The sequence below is a fragment of the Schistocerca americana genome, chromosome X (genome assembly GCF_021461395.2).
Source record: "Schistocerca americana isolate TAMUIC-IGC-003095 chromosome X, iqSchAmer2.1, whole genome shotgun sequence".
In the NCBI taxonomy this organism is placed as follows: domain Eukaryota; kingdom Metazoa; phylum Arthropoda; class Insecta; order Orthoptera; family Acrididae; genus Schistocerca; species Schistocerca americana.
This window is the reverse complement of record NC_060130.1, coordinates 142,194,303-142,211,821: the sequence shown is the minus strand read 5'-3', so window position 1 is coordinate 142,211,821 and position 17,519 is coordinate 142,194,303. Positions and strand designations below refer to the sequence as shown.

The 17,519-nt window shown below is 39.3% G+C and overlaps 1 protein-coding gene across 1 annotated transcript; it reads left to right on the top strand.

Annotated features, from left to right (window-relative positions):
• Positions 1-3,182: 3,182 nt before the first annotated feature.
• LOC124555868 (very-long-chain 3-oxoacyl-CoA reductase-like) lies at positions 3,183-16,762 on the top strand (the record flags this gene model as incomplete). Its single annotated transcript, XM_047129931.1, has 5 exons — positions 3,183-3,242; positions 3,320-3,395; positions 10,470-10,810; positions 15,936-16,151; positions 16,649-16,762. Coding segments are annotated over 5 exons (807 nt in total), but the record flags the coding sequence as incomplete, so codon positions are not given.
• Between the last annotated feature and the right edge of the window lie 757 nt (positions 16,763-17,519).

Here is a 17,519-nt window from a genome sequence, read left to right as displayed (position 1 = left end):
CTGGACGATGATCTATAACCAAGTGGGTGAGCACTGCTCTTCTATCTTTTGAGTACCCTTCTGTCTGTTGTTGTGTGGTCATTGGTGGATTGTACTTGGCCAGCAGTTGGCTGAAGTGAAGTCGATATCTTCACCCTCAGCACTGCCTGTGGTGCTGGTAGAACTGGCACAAGTGACGAGTCTCTATGGCATTGGCACCAGCTCACATTGTACAAACATAAAGCAATTAGTCCTCACATGAAATGTGAATTAAATGTTCACTATGATCCCAAGAAAATATCACTCCATACTAACAGCTCAACAGTTGGCTCACACTGTTAAATACATTATTCAATTCATTACTACCATCTTTCAAAATATGCACTCCACTGAGTGCCCCCTTATCCTTGAACAAGCTACACTGGCTACTTGCTCCACATTTTCTGAAAATGCTACCACCATGTACCAGTTGATCTAATTGTACCTCCATTCAATCCTGTATAGCAGATGGCATCTTACCTCAAACAATACTCTTCTCAGGCATGGAAATATCCTTTTCCGTAATGACAACATTACTCACTAAATACATTCCACTTCCATCTCCTTCCTCATAATCTTATTTCTCCAAACCATAAAACCGTAAGCTGATTGTAAAGGCCTAAAATATCATCTGCCTGCATCAGTGCCATCATCAAGAAATTGTCAGCAGTAATGCATCAATTCCACAAAGGCATCTTGGAAGCTGTTATCATTTTCAAATCAAGATAATAAAATTTTAAAATTACATGACTCATATTTGTCATGTATTAAATATTTTAATACTTATTTTTACTAACAAACATTATGTATATTACATCTGAGAAGCAGGTAAGCCAGTTTGAATGGAAAGCAACAAAGATAAAACAGATGAGTGATTCCAATACTTTTAAAAAATATTCAGAGATTTTCAAAAAATTTCATTGTCCTCTGTCATCATTCAGCGCTCTTTGACCAGTGCAATAATTAAAATTTATATGTGGCAGGTATACTTGTACACTAATATCACAGGCACAGTAAGTTTTCAGATAGTGGCACATATTTAATACACATGCTTATGAAAAAATGGAAGTATCTCAACTAACATGATTAATAGTCATCTTTGTCATGCAGCAAGTATTCTTTATGGATTGATATTGTGCAGTAATTATTTCTTTCTATCAGACATGAACTGCAGTACTTTGTTTTGTCAGCAAGATGGGGAAGGAAATCTGAATCAGGTATACTACTCTCTAAATCCAAACACAGATTTCAGTTATGTTAAGATGGGATGATTAAAGTGAGCAAAAATATTAATGCTCATCCATATCTCAGTCAAGCCACATCTGAACATATCTACCAGTAGGAAGTAGGCACTGTCATCAACATAGTGTGCTCATTCAGAATAACATTTGTACCATGAGATATAATTGGTAACCAAATCAATCACAATTTGTACTACAAGAATAACAAAAGGAGCAATTGAATACCATTAAGCTGTGGCCCAGATCTTCATAAACATATCTCCATCTTTACTGTAGCAAGAAGGCAGGTTTCTTTGTGCATCCTGAAACATAATCCCCACCTTTTGATTGCAAAGAGACAACAGATGGTTCATGAAACTACATGACTCTTCTGAATCACCATTCATTCACTTGCATCAAACTAATATGTTTTTGGTGAAGGTAAAAGGTTTTAGAGGTACTGTCTGACTTTGGTAATTTATAATGTGCAGCTCACATTGGACTGTGATTGCAGAAACAATTGTTTCTAATGTTATGTTCTGACATTATTGTACCACATTTTATGTGAACAAACAGACACACATCAGAATGGAACTATTACTACCACCATCATATGCTTGAACAGCACTCTTTTGACTAGCAGGATGGATTGCCTTATCTAGATTCTGCTGTACCTATACCCTGGCATCAATGTGAACCAAAAAGTACTACAACTCGTCAGTGCAGACAACCTTTTTCGATGTTTTGTGCATCCAATGGGTGCTTTGTGCATCCACTGGGGTGTAAATGGTATAGATGCTCACTGCAATTTTGTGTGTGTGTGTGTGTGTGTGTGTGTGTGTGTGTGTGTGTGTGGAACTAGTAACTGATCTCTCCTGATATGCCTTAGACATGGTGACATGTGAAATGCCCAGTGGCTGCACTCCTGACACATCGGGTGTATTGTATATCATGCAACTATGATCTGGACTGATCATATACACTGGTGTCGTGTGTATTGCCACCCCTACATTCAGCTCTCCCACTCATAGCTAGTACAAGATTCAATGATATCCCAGTCATGTGAAGCCACTGAAGTATTTGATCTGCTGTGTTGACAGTTCTGTCCCTCCAAAACAGAAGTTGTATCTGATTCAATTACTCATTAGCATTTATCTCAACATCATGCATGAAGGCACAACATGCAACAGGGCAAATCTCACTATTCTGTGCTCTTGAATCAGCTTATTCACAGTCATCAAATTCCTTGAGTCCATGCAATAATCCCTTCTTTCCTTCATGAAGAAGAATATTCTGAATGTTTTACACTATTTTATCTGCTATTTGCATTTGTTTAGTAGGCAATAGTTCATTAAGGGAATCTGTGCATGTGAGACTTGTGTGTTTCATTATCTTTGAAATCATATGTACTTCTGTATCAAATACAGTGTATTGGTTTTATAAGGTAGTCATACAATTGAATTAACAGCCAAAGGCTGGACTCATCTTGTTTAGGCCCATCAGTGCAAAGAAGAACAATAAAAGTGACAATGCTTATTTATGATACTACAATATTTCACACACACACACACACACACACACACACACACACACACACACACACACAGAGGGAAGGGGGGAATGGAGGAATGAGAATGAGTATGAGTATGAATGTGGGGAGGGGGGGAGGGAGGGGAGAGAGAGAGAGAGAGAGAGAGAGAGAGAGAGAGAGAGAGAGAGAGAGAGAGAGAGAGAGGAGGTGTTTGGTGGAACAATAGTACAGTGGCGATTCAGACTTGTTACATTCTAAGTATCATGAGTACAATAGGGAGAAAAAAGTAAAGACCTGGAATTTCACCTTCCATACTAACAGAATTGTACATTAGTGATTTATTTACAAAAGTGAAGATTTTCTATAAGTAATTTATTCAGTTTAAAATGTGTCAGTACTGAAACTGGTTTCAATTTACATTTTCAGTTGTCACAGGAGCAACAGATGGAATTGGGAAAGCTTATGCATTTGCTGTAAGTATTAAAATTATTTTTACACTCAGAGACAGCTGACAGATCCTTCTCTTATTAACATTTTATTATATTTTCAGCTTGCAAAGAAAGGACTGAACATTTTGCTTATTAGCCGATCTCGTGAAAAGTTGATAGCTGTTGCAACAGAGATACGTAAGTTATTCTAAGATACTTACCATTATCAGATGTCCTATTTGTTAGGCTGCAGTTATAATTAGTATTTCTGTGAATTTCCTAGTACCTGCTGCACCTTTCACACTCCATGGGTTGATGAGGCATGTATGAGTAACATAACAGGTAGCACATTATTTTAACTTGTTCATCACAACAAATACTTACAGACTTGTAATTCATTTCTGTTGATAATATTGCAGTTATTTCTCACAATTTGCTTTTAAAACACCAGTAACCTGCTGCAAACACACACACACACACACACACACACACACACACACGGCTCATCTATCAGGTGAGCACATTAAGCTTCTGGCTTTGGAAAAAAGACCATAAACAGCAACATTTAGTGTGCCTGCAAAGCATGAATAAATATGAATTATGCATTTGATACAATATCACTGTTCAGTTATTGGGAAGCCGATTGTGGTTGATGGTAGTGTTTAGTATTCAGTGGTTATTTCCACAGTCAACAATGAAGGTGAATGAGGAAGCAATATGTCTCAGTTGCTCAATACATTGTTACTTATTTTGAGACAAAAGGGTATAAAACAGGAAACAGAGAGTGCACAATATAACTATGATACAATTTTAATGTTACAAATTGTGTAGGTATAGGATGGTGTCCTAAAATGAAACACCTATGTTAGAAGTATGATCCGAGTTGTCGGCTGACAAGGTACTGATTACGAAAGATGTAGTTAGTAGCTATTTGTTTTTGTAGGATTTTTTTAAAGTCAGTGTTTAGTGGAATTCTGAGAGTTTCATCTCTTCTTCCATCAACTTGTAAGCTGTGAAGTTACTAAAGATATAAAAACTCATATTAAATGAATTTTTGGTAAATGTTTTTACCAAAAGTTTGTGGGAATTCCATGACAACAAAAAACATCACTGACAGTCAATTGAGACCATGTGTGAGAGATCTTTGACTGTCAGTTCACTAACTGCTTCTAAATATAAATATGTACTGCGATTGCACCACCTCAGTGAAAATAAAGCATGTGCATACTCAGATTCAGGTTGTGTTATTATACATCCTATATCTCATTCATAGTGTGGCTCTATATTGGTGACCTATGATGACCATGTTCATGTTTAGTTTGGGACATGTACGGTTACTGTGCAACTACAATATTGCCATTGTGCCTCCATTGCACAGCGCATTTCACACATCTGGACAGCAGTTCTTATGCTATGGTACCCAGGGTTATGGACAGCACCCTTCAAGCCCCTCAGGTTATCAAAAGTAATAGCGACACTCTTCATGATAGTGCTTTGACAGTGAACAATGGTACTGAAAAATTGAGTACGTCAGACAACCTATTCTGTGATTTCACAATGGACTCCACTTCTCTCATAAACCAGGCTACTTCCGAGCCACATCAGTCCAGTTGGTTGAATTTGCATTTGATAATTTTTGCTGGGGTGCTCAATGTGCGCAAATTCTTTCACTGCAGGACTCATGCAGCTGGCTCCTTTGTGTTCCAATTTGTCTTCTGTGCATCCAGTTATGCCACTTACAGAACCTAATTGCACTGCTGTTCTCCCTCTATGGATGTCACTGTGGCAACCTACTGGACTAAAGATGCATTTTAAGCTACCACTTTTTTTCCTGATCAACCAAATCTGTGGTTAGCCATCATGGACAACATTTTTATTTTGAGTGATGCCATCAGTGATAGCACAAAATTCAACACACTGCTTAGTCACCTGGGTAGACAGGTGGACGTGATAAGTGATATCATCCTTGCCCCACCCTCGTGTAATAAGTACAAGCTTGCTAAAATGGCACTCCCTCACCACCTCATCCACTTCCTGTAAGAACAGTTACACCATATCGTCTAGAGAGAAGATTTAAAGGACAGGACTCTGTCACAACTATGAGTTTGGTTAAGCACTCAATTTGATTTACACCTCATGCCCTGTCTTACACTATGGACATTGTGGGTCATTAAGCTGCTCGGAAATTCAACTGACCATGTTTACCCAAGAGCAAGAGCCATTTGATGCATGCTCAAACTAATAGACAGACTATTTCCATCATTCCGCATCAACAATGTATTAATAACACTGACAACAATGGTGTCAAACATGACTTGCAACCATGGTAGGACCACAACTGACCTTCCGCCTGTCATCAGCCGAGCTGATCTCACCCAACCTCCGCCATACCTAATGTCACCACACCCAACCAGACCAATGACCTATGCACCATCACAACAAACCCCTGCCCACTCACAATCTGCACCACACCCATGTCTGTGCAGAATTCCTTCTGCCGGTACCATACACAACTTAATTACTCCACTCACAACTGGCATCCACCATGTGACTTACCAAACTCGAAGTATGGATTGCAGAAGGTGCTCTGAACCTAGCAGGTTATCTAAGCCAAGTAGACACCCAGAACGATGATGCCACCTTGCTCTCATCAGGACAACAAACTCTTCGTTCTCGGACCCATCAGTGGCACTGCTTCCTTGTCAACTCCAGCTTGGAAGTCCGTACTTTGCTGCCCTCTTCTTCTTTCCCTAAAGCCTGTCTGCTCAGCTGTCCAGCTCTGAGCAGCAAACAACTATTATTGAGTGTAAGGATCTCAGACATGTACACTGGACCTCAGTTTTGATGACATTTTAACCTAGACATTTTTAGTTAGGGAAGTGAATGAGTCAGCACTCGATGCAGACTTCCTCCAACATTTCTGTTTGGTTCCCAACCTGCCCAGTGGTGTTTCAGCTGCTCTACAATAGACGTTGATGGCCATATCCCCTCAGCAGACCAGTATAATGGCACCACCCACTTTATGCAGCAGCTTCCGCCACTCATGATAACGCCCAATAGCTGTCGATAATGCCCAATAGCCTCGACATCATGAGACATATTCAGAAGGAACAACAACTCTATTTTGACATGCATGTGGCAAATATCCACATGCAACATAACAATAATGCTATCTTACATAATAATTCATTAAGTCATGGAAGAACTCCACATGGCACTGCTCCATCTCAACCAGCTATGTGAACCACCTCCACCTGATTCCAACATAACCTCTGCTTCTCTGATCGAGTTGACCCTGAAGATCTTCTGCCACCTGTGGATACACCTGGAACACCATCTTCATCTACCAACACAAAGTTCAGTACTGTGCTTTTCATTCAGACCCCTCCCGCCTCTCTCTAAAGTGTGTCTGTGCTCTTCCTCGTAAGACTGGCTTTGCACAAACTTGTGCACCCCGCCCCCCCCCCCCCCCCCCCACCCCTACCCCCCTCTGTTGTGCATCATAGACTGTGTAGACTATCACCACATTTACTCTGGGTCACTAAGGCAGTGGTAGATGAACTACAAATTGGCATCATAAGACCATCTGACTGATCCTGGGCTTCACTCAACAAACTGGTTCCCAAAAAAGATGGGTCTGTCAGATTGTGTGGTGATTACAGAGTTCTCAATGCTTGTACTATACTGGACTGCTACCCAGTTCTGAACATGCAGGATTTCACTCATTATTTGGTGGACACCTCTGTGTTTAGTTTCACTGACTGCAAAAAATCTTAACTGCAAATCCCTATGCACCTGGGCAACATTCACAAAACAGTTATTATCACACCTTTTGGCTTCTTTGAATTTATGTTTATGCTGTACCAACTTAAGAACACTGCTAAAACCTGGCAGCACTTCATTGACGGTGCACTATTCAAGTTTCTGTTTCGTTATCCCTATCTCGACACCATCCTAATTTTCTCAACAAATGATGACTCCCATAACATAAGTCTCAAACAAGTTTTTTATTTGCTCACTGACAGTGGAGTTGTGATCAACAAAGAAAAATGCCAGTTCTGAGAGAAGGAAGTTGTTTTCTTTGTTCATGTAATAAACACCTCTGGCATTCACCCTACACCACAGTGTTTAGAGACTATTCAACAACCGCTGCCATCGCAAGACTACCAACAACTATATCCATTTTTAGTCACAGTAATTTTTTATTGTAGGTACCTTCCACAGGCAGCTTCCTTCCACATGCCATTCACTCAAGCTCTTACTGGCAAGAACACTACTAGCAAATGCAAACTCACGTGGACATCAGAAATGCAATCTACTTTCAAACACATTAAAGACTGCCTTGTCCATACATCAATTTGGCACATCATCTCCCTGACTTCCAGATCATCATAACAGTCGAGATGAGCACTTCTGCTATTAGCACTGTCCTGCAGCAAGAGGTTGGGGGTGTGTTCAACACCCACCCTGGTTTTATCACACAAGCTCCCACCTTCGCATTGTTTGTGGTCAGTGTATGATCAAGAGCTACTAGCCGTTTACAAATCAATACATAACTTTAGGAAATACATTGAAGGATGCTTTCTGATTATTTGCATGGATCACTGTCTGCTCACTGACTTTCTCTGAAACCCCCCAAGGGGCACTTGCCTCGCGACAGTTTTGGCACTTGGATTACATTGTACAGTTCACTACCGATGTTTGTCATCTCAAAGGTGCAGAAAATGTCATGGCCGATTACTTCTCATGCATCAACGCCATGTCATCCCACTTTGACTATGAACAGCTTTCCAAAAACCAACAGCAAGACCAGTAGATACATGCTGTTCTCACAACCCTTCCATGAACCTACAGATTGAACTTCGACCAATCCTGGGTGCAACCCACCTGATTCTCTGTCACATTACACAAAGAAGCTCATGCTCTCTTGTCCCCCACCACCATGTCATCTTTGACCAGTTACATAACTTGGTGCACCTGTGCATAAGTCCAATTATGTGCCTGGTGATGGACCATTTCATATGGCCTATTGTGAAGGAGAATGTTAGCTTTGGACCTGTTTGTGTGTCCCGTGCTGAAAGAGCAATGTTTCATGCCATCTTCAACTGCCCCTGGGTCACTCTGAAGTTCCAAGAGGATGTTTTTAGCACGTGCATGTCAATTTTATGGAACAAATACCCATCTCTGATGGCTATAAGTACATCATGTCAGTGATCAACCACATCACTCAACAGGTAGAAGTTGTACCACTCAAAGATATAACTGCTGACTCTACCACCAAAGCTCTTATTGACATGTGAATTTTATGCTTCAGATGTCCCAGGTCTAAAATAACTAACGAAAGTCAGCAGTTTGAATCTGCTCTCTTCCTCGAATTGTGCAGCATGGTCTGCACCTGTCACTTTAGAACAACAACCTATCACCTACAGAGTTACTGGCTCATCGAGCAATGGCACCACACCTTAAAGACAGCTCTCATGTGCCACAGCGGACTTTGAACAAAGACATTACTGCTGGTACTTCTGAAAGTGCTTATGGCCAATAAATATAACCTCGGAGCTTCACCCACTGAAACTTTGTACAGCAAAGTTTTCTCCCTCTGTGCGGACTTTGTGTCCCAATAACCTTCAACTATACCCTCACACTTGCCCAGCCTGGTATCATAAGTAAAACAACACATCACTCATCTCTGCATAGCTCCCCTTCTTCTGCACTCAGTGCCTAAAGTTTTCCTGATTGTGAAGTCACGACGCTGTGTGGTGACACAATATAACTAGTCTTGCAAGCCTCATTCTCATGTCACCACAAGCTGCTTCAACAGGATGACCACACCTTTGACATATTATTACATGGGAAACCTACAAAAGGGTCCATTGATCATCTTAAACTGGCACAGACCATGCAAGAAGCTTTACTGAACAATGTTCTCTGGCAATCTCCCCTCACTAGTCTGGCAAACAGCCCTCCCACCAGCAGCAACATACCTCCAGTCTTCAAAATGCACCTTGATATCCACAACTTTCTCCTGGAGGATCCTAACATTGAGTTGCCTGACAATGACCTTCTCATTGAAGGGCAGCAACCTGGCTGCCAGACTGCAGACAGCTCTATTGCCCATCACTTCAGGGAAACAGTTAACACACCACATGATGTCGATTCCACTGCTCTTGCCTTCCACTTCTCCATTGATGGTAACTTCAACATCATGGCTTCACACCTACACCATCTGAATCACGCAACCTCACTGGCACCTGGTGAACTCTCTGCCACCCCTCCAACTTCTGACACCACCACGCACTCACACTTCGGCCACATGCATCGGGTACTGGTGCGCCTTCACAACTACCACCTTAATGTTGTGCAGTGTACTTTGCCTCCCAGCGTCGACCCCACAGCAGGCTACAAAATGCCTGGCATGTCCACATGGCACCCTGCCAACCTCTCTGTCTTCACATTTTCTCACTGCTCCTGCACTCCACACTCTCCCGTCACTGTGCTAAACACTATAGGGTGGACAAGGGAAGGGGGGGCAGGGGGGAAGTGGGGTAAGGGGCTCTGTGGGAAGTACATGACAACAAAGAACTTCGCTGGTGGTCAACTGAGACAACATGTGAGTGATCTTTGACTGTCATCTCACTTAACAACATCTGAGTGTAAAGATGTAACTTCATTGTAGCGTATTAGTGAAAATAAAAAGTGTACATACTCTGATTCAGGTTGAGTTATTATACATCCTACATCTCGTCCATAGTGTAGCTCTTCAAATTCATTTAATATGAGTTTTTTATACCTTCAATAACTTCTTAGGTCCAAAGAATAAATTGTGAAGTAAAATACAATAACTGCAATGGATACTGGCAAGAAGGACTGAAAAAGGCAGAGCAGTATACAAAAAGAATCGGAGAGATACAAAGAGAAGAAATCATGGAACAAAAGTGGAGAGAAGAACAATGTGATGATGGAATTTGGACAAAGACACACAAGGAACACTAGCAAAGACACTTCACAATTTTGTTTAGTTTAATGTTGCCTCCTTGAAACAATAATTTTTGAAAAAAAAAAATCTCTCACATTAAATTACTCCAAATGGATACCAAAATAGTTTCCTGAACATCTCTACAGACAATTTTTAGCATTTTTGTCTTTACGGCCAGAATTAAAAAGAGGGATATGTAAAGTCATAGTTATTAAAAATATTTAGTAAGTTAATAGTATATTTCCAGAAACCTATTATTCATTAAATGATTAAAACCTTTTTATTTTTTCTTTCAGAAAATATCCATAGAGTCTCCACAGAATTTGTACAAGTAGATTTCACAATATATGACAACACTACCTATTCTCCTATAGCAGAAAAGTTATCAAGTTTGGATATTGGAGTTCTTGTCAACAATGTTGGAATGAGTTACTCTTATCCAGAGTACCTGCATGATGTGCCAAATAAGGAAAAACTGTTCCTAAATATTATAAACTGCAATATTGGTTCTGTAACTCAAATGACACAGCTAGTCATTCCTAGCATGCTGAGCAAGGGAAGAGGTGTGATAATCAATGTATCATCAACAGCAGCACTTATTCCAAGCCCGTTGCTAACTGTATATGCAGCATCTAAGGTACTGTATAGCCTTGACACAATAATTTTTTACAGTACTGATTTATTTTAAATCTACTGTCCAATTGACTACATGACACAAAAATGTATTTCAATGTACAGTCAAGTCTCCACCTTAAAGCTCCTGTCCAACCGTGTTCCCACTATATTAAATATAATCTCATCTGAAACCAAACTATATACATAATAATTTATTTCTAGTGAGACCTTGCCTGTTCCTATGACTACACAAGATTCACTAAACCACAGAGCATAAATTTCAGTACGTTTTCTTCGAAAAGGTGGCCGGTGATAGCTGGTTTTCTACTCTTCACTCATCCTATTGAGTTATCATTCCATCTTTAGTAACCTACCTGTCAACACAGCATTACATGCTAACATCCCTTCCTTTTTCTTCTATTTTAATGTGTTTCACTGTTTTTGGTAACATACATTACATTTTCTGCGCTATATACTGCCCAGCAGCCATTTCTCAAATTCTGATATTGCTGAGCAAATCATTATTTCGATCAATAGAGACCACACAATGGCTTGTCCACACTAAATATACTTAAATCTAAGCTGAGGCCCTGATAGTAATGCACTGCTGACTAGCTGGAATGTCATCTTCTGCTAATGGAATTATTGGGGTGTGCTAAGGAGAGGCGCTTAGTCAGCGCATGACCCTCTCCTGTCTACATTGGCTATCCAAACTCGGAGCTGCTACTTGTTCCAGTATCCCATCAGTTGGCCTTACAAAGCAGAGTGCATTCGCTCCTCATATTCCAACCGAGGAAAAATCAGTGGTCGTACTGCGAAGAATCAAACTTGAGTTCTCTGTGCGGCAGTCGGACATGCTGACAGCTTGATAACAGATGATGATGTAACACATTTTCCTTGTGGTAGGATGATCCTTGCTTTCCATTGTCACCGTAGCACATGTACTGCACAAGCAGTTAAGGCACTGGACTCACATTCAGCAAGATCAATCTCCAAATTCCAAATCTGACTATACAAATTAAGGACAAACTTTCTACATATTATTTTGAAAATTTATTTTGTTACCAGAAAATCTGTTCATCTCCGCATACTACAGTCGACTAAAATTTTCACTTGAAGAGAAAGTATCACATCCTTTATTATGGTAACAACAGCACTATTTTTAGGTACTTCTGACTGAGTATTCTTCAGGTTCATTTCAAAATTATCTTGCATCAAGTTCATCTTTATCTCTGTAGGTGACCCTATCGTCCCTATTGTGTTCCCCTCTGTAGTCGAGTGGTCAGCACAACTGACTGCCATGTGGAGGAACTCTGTTCAATTTCCAGTACTACAGGGTTTTGCTTCATGAAATGACATGAAAGGGTGCACTCATCTTCGTGATGTCAATAGAGGAGCCACTCGACCGAGTAGTAGTGGCTCCAGGTCATGAAAACTGTTAACAGCCAGACCGATGCCCCTCGATATCACATCTGGTGGTGCCATTGACAGATGACACTGTGGTCAGTTGATACCGTCAGGCCCACTGAGGCCTGTGGGCAGAGTTTACATTTATATTTATTTATCCTACCTATTATGCTGCAATATCCTCTCTATTTTGCTGATGACATTTTGTGTCAATTGCAATTGTCAGTAAATGCAGTTCTGCCATCAGACCTGATGAAGCTGGTGACAGAGAGAAACTTGCTACGGTCTGCACATACAAGGCACACCACTGCCTGAGTGATAGGCTGAACCTCAGAACCTAGCCACATCTAAACTGATGTGCAACATATTGAAATGTAAATAAGACTTGCTACTTCAGACTCTCCTTTCAGATTTTCTCTGATGCTGTCAATGCTCACTATGGTTGATCAGATAAACGAGAATTGCATCCTCATTTGTAGGCTCATCTTTCTCAAATTAACTTGTAAATGAAGCTTTTAGGGTGTGGACAAGTAAACTGCAACACCAGTGTCCAAAAGTTAAATGTAATTAAGAAAAGAGGAAGGGTGAGCAATCACATTACCATCAGGATTTACTCACAAACCAGGATTACATTACCTAAATAGAAAAGCTGTAGTGTGTGGTTTGTATAAGAACAGAGAAAGATAAAAATCAATGATAACTCAATATGTCCCATATTAGCATTTTTTTATGAGTAAATTTGGTGAAATTTATAACTCATTGCCAAAAATATGTCATGTGGACCTAGTTTAATGAAATAGAATTCTCTGATGTACACTTCATTCTCAGTAGGATTGGTTATGTGAGAAAATGTCATTTTAAGGCTTTAATGATGGTTGCATCATACTGGAATTGTTAGCTGTAGGGCAATACAAGGTTGTCCAAGAAACCAGCGCACAAAAGGGCTGGTGTCTGCATGATGAAATCCATCAGTTTCTCTATAACAATTATATGCAGAGCTTAGAATTGTGCCAGTAGTTGTGGTTTCCCAGAAATCTATCTATCAGAGGCTGACAGTAGTTGCTGTGCAAGTGTATGTTGCTGTGTATGTGTGTCATTCCCATCATCCACCCCTTCCTCTCTTCTACATGTTCACTGTGGAATCAATTACATCAAGATGGACCATGAAGAAATGTACACTTTTACAGATAAACCCAACTTTTGTTTGCAGAATATGTCTTGCCATACATTACTGCGGAAATAAATTTGAAGGCAGTATAATCACAGGAATATTGTCAAAAGAGATCTGTTTGGTGGCTGATGTGGGAGCTTATTATTTTGAGCGTGACTGTATAAAGCCATATTTTACTTGGTGGGTGATGGAATACTGTTAATGCCCAAAGGCATAGAAATGTGGTTCTGCAATAACACGTATAAGTTTTCAGCAGTGCAGTTGGTTCGGACTATTGCAAGCAGGGGTCATAATGATCATCTGCATGACGCTGCAATAGCATACGACTTTCTCACCAGTGAGATTTCTACTGATGGGACTGGCCAGTGCAATCTTCCAGAATTTAACACTATAAATCAAGAGCTCACAAACTGTGAGGGACACGGCAAGGGGAGAACAAAAGGTGTTCGTATAATTTAGAATTACAATTCTGCTTCATCATTTGAAAAAGAGATTTAACAGACACTGACATACTCTATACAACAGCTTGATATATAACAGTTATTTATTTCTAATTTCATTTAGAAGTGATAGAGGAGACTGCGAGACATGAATTTCAAAAAAGAAAATTTGTCATTCAATTTGTTAGGAAAAACAAGCCTTTATTTTCCTGAAAATCTGAGAGAAAATACTAAAGTTTCATGACCATTTTGAAATCTTTATCTTAAATTTATGACATATAGAAGTGTAATGTTACACTGTTAACATTTTCATACATACATATGGAATTTCATTTCAATCAAACAGAAAGGGGCATAAATATTGATTTTAAAAGGTTTTAAATTACAAAGACACATTTGCAAACACATAGGGTTAATAAATCTTTTGAAAAGCAAGGAGAGAGTGGAGGGATGATTTTTCACCAGGTCATATGTTTGAAAAAGTCCTTACAGATGGGGAAGCTCTGCTGTAGTTTATGTTTGCAATGAACAGACGAAACTGATTACAGCCCATCAACCAACACCAAGCACTCTTCCAGACTTGCTCATGACTTTACCTCAAGAATGGGATTAACTGCCAGTGGAACTTTTAATGAAGATCATTACAGCACTATCATATTATAACATAAAGATACCAGTTATCAAAGCATAACTGCAATATGTATCATCTTCTTACAACTTAGCTTTCCTCGGCTGAAATGTATAAGGCGTGTTTTTTAAGTACGTACCATTCTGCCACGCCGTGGTCGCAGTGCAGTGGTCAGCGTTCTGCACATGCGCACTGGGTACCTACATCTGTTGTCTATGCACTGACACCATTACAGTCTGATTCTTCCTTGCTTACATTGTGTACTGAGTATTTAAGATGCCTCCGATAACCGTGAGTCCTGCCGACTGTGAAGTACGGGCTGTTATAAGATTTCTTAGTGCTAAAGGCCTAAAAGCAATCAATATTCATCGTGAGATCTGTGCAGTTTATGGAGAAAACATTATGAGTGGTGGATTGGTAAGAAAGTGGGTGAGAGTATTTAAAGATGGCCGTACAAATGTGCATGATGAACAACGGAGTGGACGTCCTTGTGTCGTTAATGAAAGTTTGGTGCAGGAAATGGACAATAAGGTGAGAGAAAACAGATGCTTTATGATTTCCTCCTTGTGGGAAGACTTTCCTAATGTTTCTCGTAGTGTTTTGTATGGCATTGTGACCGAGCACTTGAATTACCAAAAATTGTGTGCACATTGGGTACATTTAAGAGATCCTTGGAGCACATTTGGAGACTTATGCATATGGTGTTGGCTCTGGATTCCATTTCATGCTCATTAAAGCCTGGTCACATGTACTTATCATCCCCATGGAAGTCTTGTGATCATTGCATGTTCACATGGTGGAATCAACATTGATATATAAAACATGTGTAGGGCAAACTCAATTGGTGTTTGTGGTCGTCTTGTTGCATCACAGGCTTCAAAGAACTCTCATTGAAAACCGCAGACAGATACAGCAGAGTGAGCTCTATGGGCTTTTATCGAGCAGGTCACATAGGTATCAGGCTATCAAACACCCATGTACAGCAAACTAGAAACTAGAACTCTCAAACTCTGATGAAAACTGCCTGGATTAGTGATCATTCCCATTTTGTTTGAGACTGTTTGATATGGTGGTATCTGTTGAGGAAATGAATGATGATCTGCTTATGTGTTTTTGCGTAATTTATCTGTAAAGAATAAAAGTTTGCTTGTTAGCATACCTAGCTACTGTTCTATGCAGTTCAGTGGTTCAGTGTAGGTTCCGTAACATTTCCCACCTAATCTTTTGAATGGTGTGCATCCATGGATGAATTAATGAAGATAAGACTTGATACGTTTTATTTTTGTTTGTTCTTTGTCATGCATTTTATTTGACAGGTGCAGTGCAAACTCTCTCTCTCTCTCTGTGTGTGTGTGTGTGTGTGTGTGTGTGTGTGTGTGTGTGTGTGTGTAGAGAGAGAGAGAGAGAGAGAGAGAGAGAGAGAGAGAGAGAGAGAGATGAAAAATATATTGTGCTTCCTACAGAAAGATTAAAGTTCTTGAATTAAATAATATAATTTCAGGCATACACAGAAAAATTCTCGAGAGACCTTGCAGATGAATACCGGCACAAAGGTCTAGTAATACAGTGTGTTTCACCTGGATACGTGGCTACCAAAATGAGCAAAATTCGGAGACCATCTCTCATGGCACCAGATGCCAAAAAATATGTTGACAGCGCTCTAAAAAAAGTGGGAGTGACAGAAAGTACAACTGGATATTTTCCACACAGTATTCTGGTAGGACCATACTCAAAAAAGCCTTTAACTTTCTGAAAACATAAAATGATTTTACAAAAGAAATCATAACTTTTGACTTTTCCATTTGACACTGTGTGACACAAACTATTGCAATAATAATCAATAATACTTTGTGTAAATGGGCCTGAAATTATCAAAAGCTGATTTAACGTACACAAGAGCTCACAAAGGAATCTTGCATAAGGGTACGCAAGGGTGCTGTCAGTGATACTTAATAATGATGTGGAAACAAAACAGCATTTGAAAGACACACTACATTCAGTGGTATTCCATTTGATGATGAGGTGTTCATTGGAAAAGAAACAAAAGTTTGATTTTAAAGATGTATTTTGCATGAGCCTTGCCTTAGTTTCAAATATGACATGTTATAATTTTGTATACTTACTGCTCCATAATGACTTCAACTATAATTTTTCTCTACATATAATGTAGCAATTCTTTGAAAATAATTTTAATTTCAATTACATTATTTTCAGGTCTTTACTGTGAAGACAATAAATCTTATCTGCCCACCACTTATAACATTTATCATCAAAAATACACAACATAATATACGCAGGAGGTTTTTAAAAAAGGGACTGACTTACTGAAGCAGATAAAAATGTTTAATAATAAGAATTTCTACAAACAACTAAAATCCTGGCAAGCATCTGAAATGTCAGTCAGGAAAACAACCAAGTGTCTGTTACAGGGATAACAGAACTTTCCTAAATATGTGGACTTGTGAGAACTGCAAGATGGAACCAATGCTACAGTCCAGAAGCATGCTGAAGAAGGGCAAAATATGAATTCCATGTTCTAATAGGACACACGTGTGCCCCTTAATTTGTCACATTCTTGCCAAGAATTTAAATATTTTAGAAGTGATACATAATGCATCACCAATTTTAGCAACACAAATATGTACCATAAAAAGCACATTTTCATGGATACAGTACATGTTGTTTGTTATTTAAAATTGTTACTTGAATAAATAATGTTGTACAAAGCAGTTAAGATTATTGTTAAGTTCCCAATTCTGTCTTTTTATTTTAACACCTCTCTGTAACAATCAAATGAGGCTGATGGTAATACTGAAATTCAGCTGCGTCAGTGTCTCTATATACTGTATAACCATATGCATCAGTTATTTTGGAAACAGAACAGAAATGAAATCAGAAATGAGAGGACCGCAAAGTTAAGTTAACTAACAGCTTATATGTTTTATTTTTAACTGATTTTGAAGTAGATAGAGTCTTTTCACAAGAAAGTAAGAGAACTTAAATTATTGCATTGAAAAGGCTAGCAATTATATGAAAAACAGCTGTTACCAAAAAAAACTACACACAATGGAAACAGGAAAAGGAA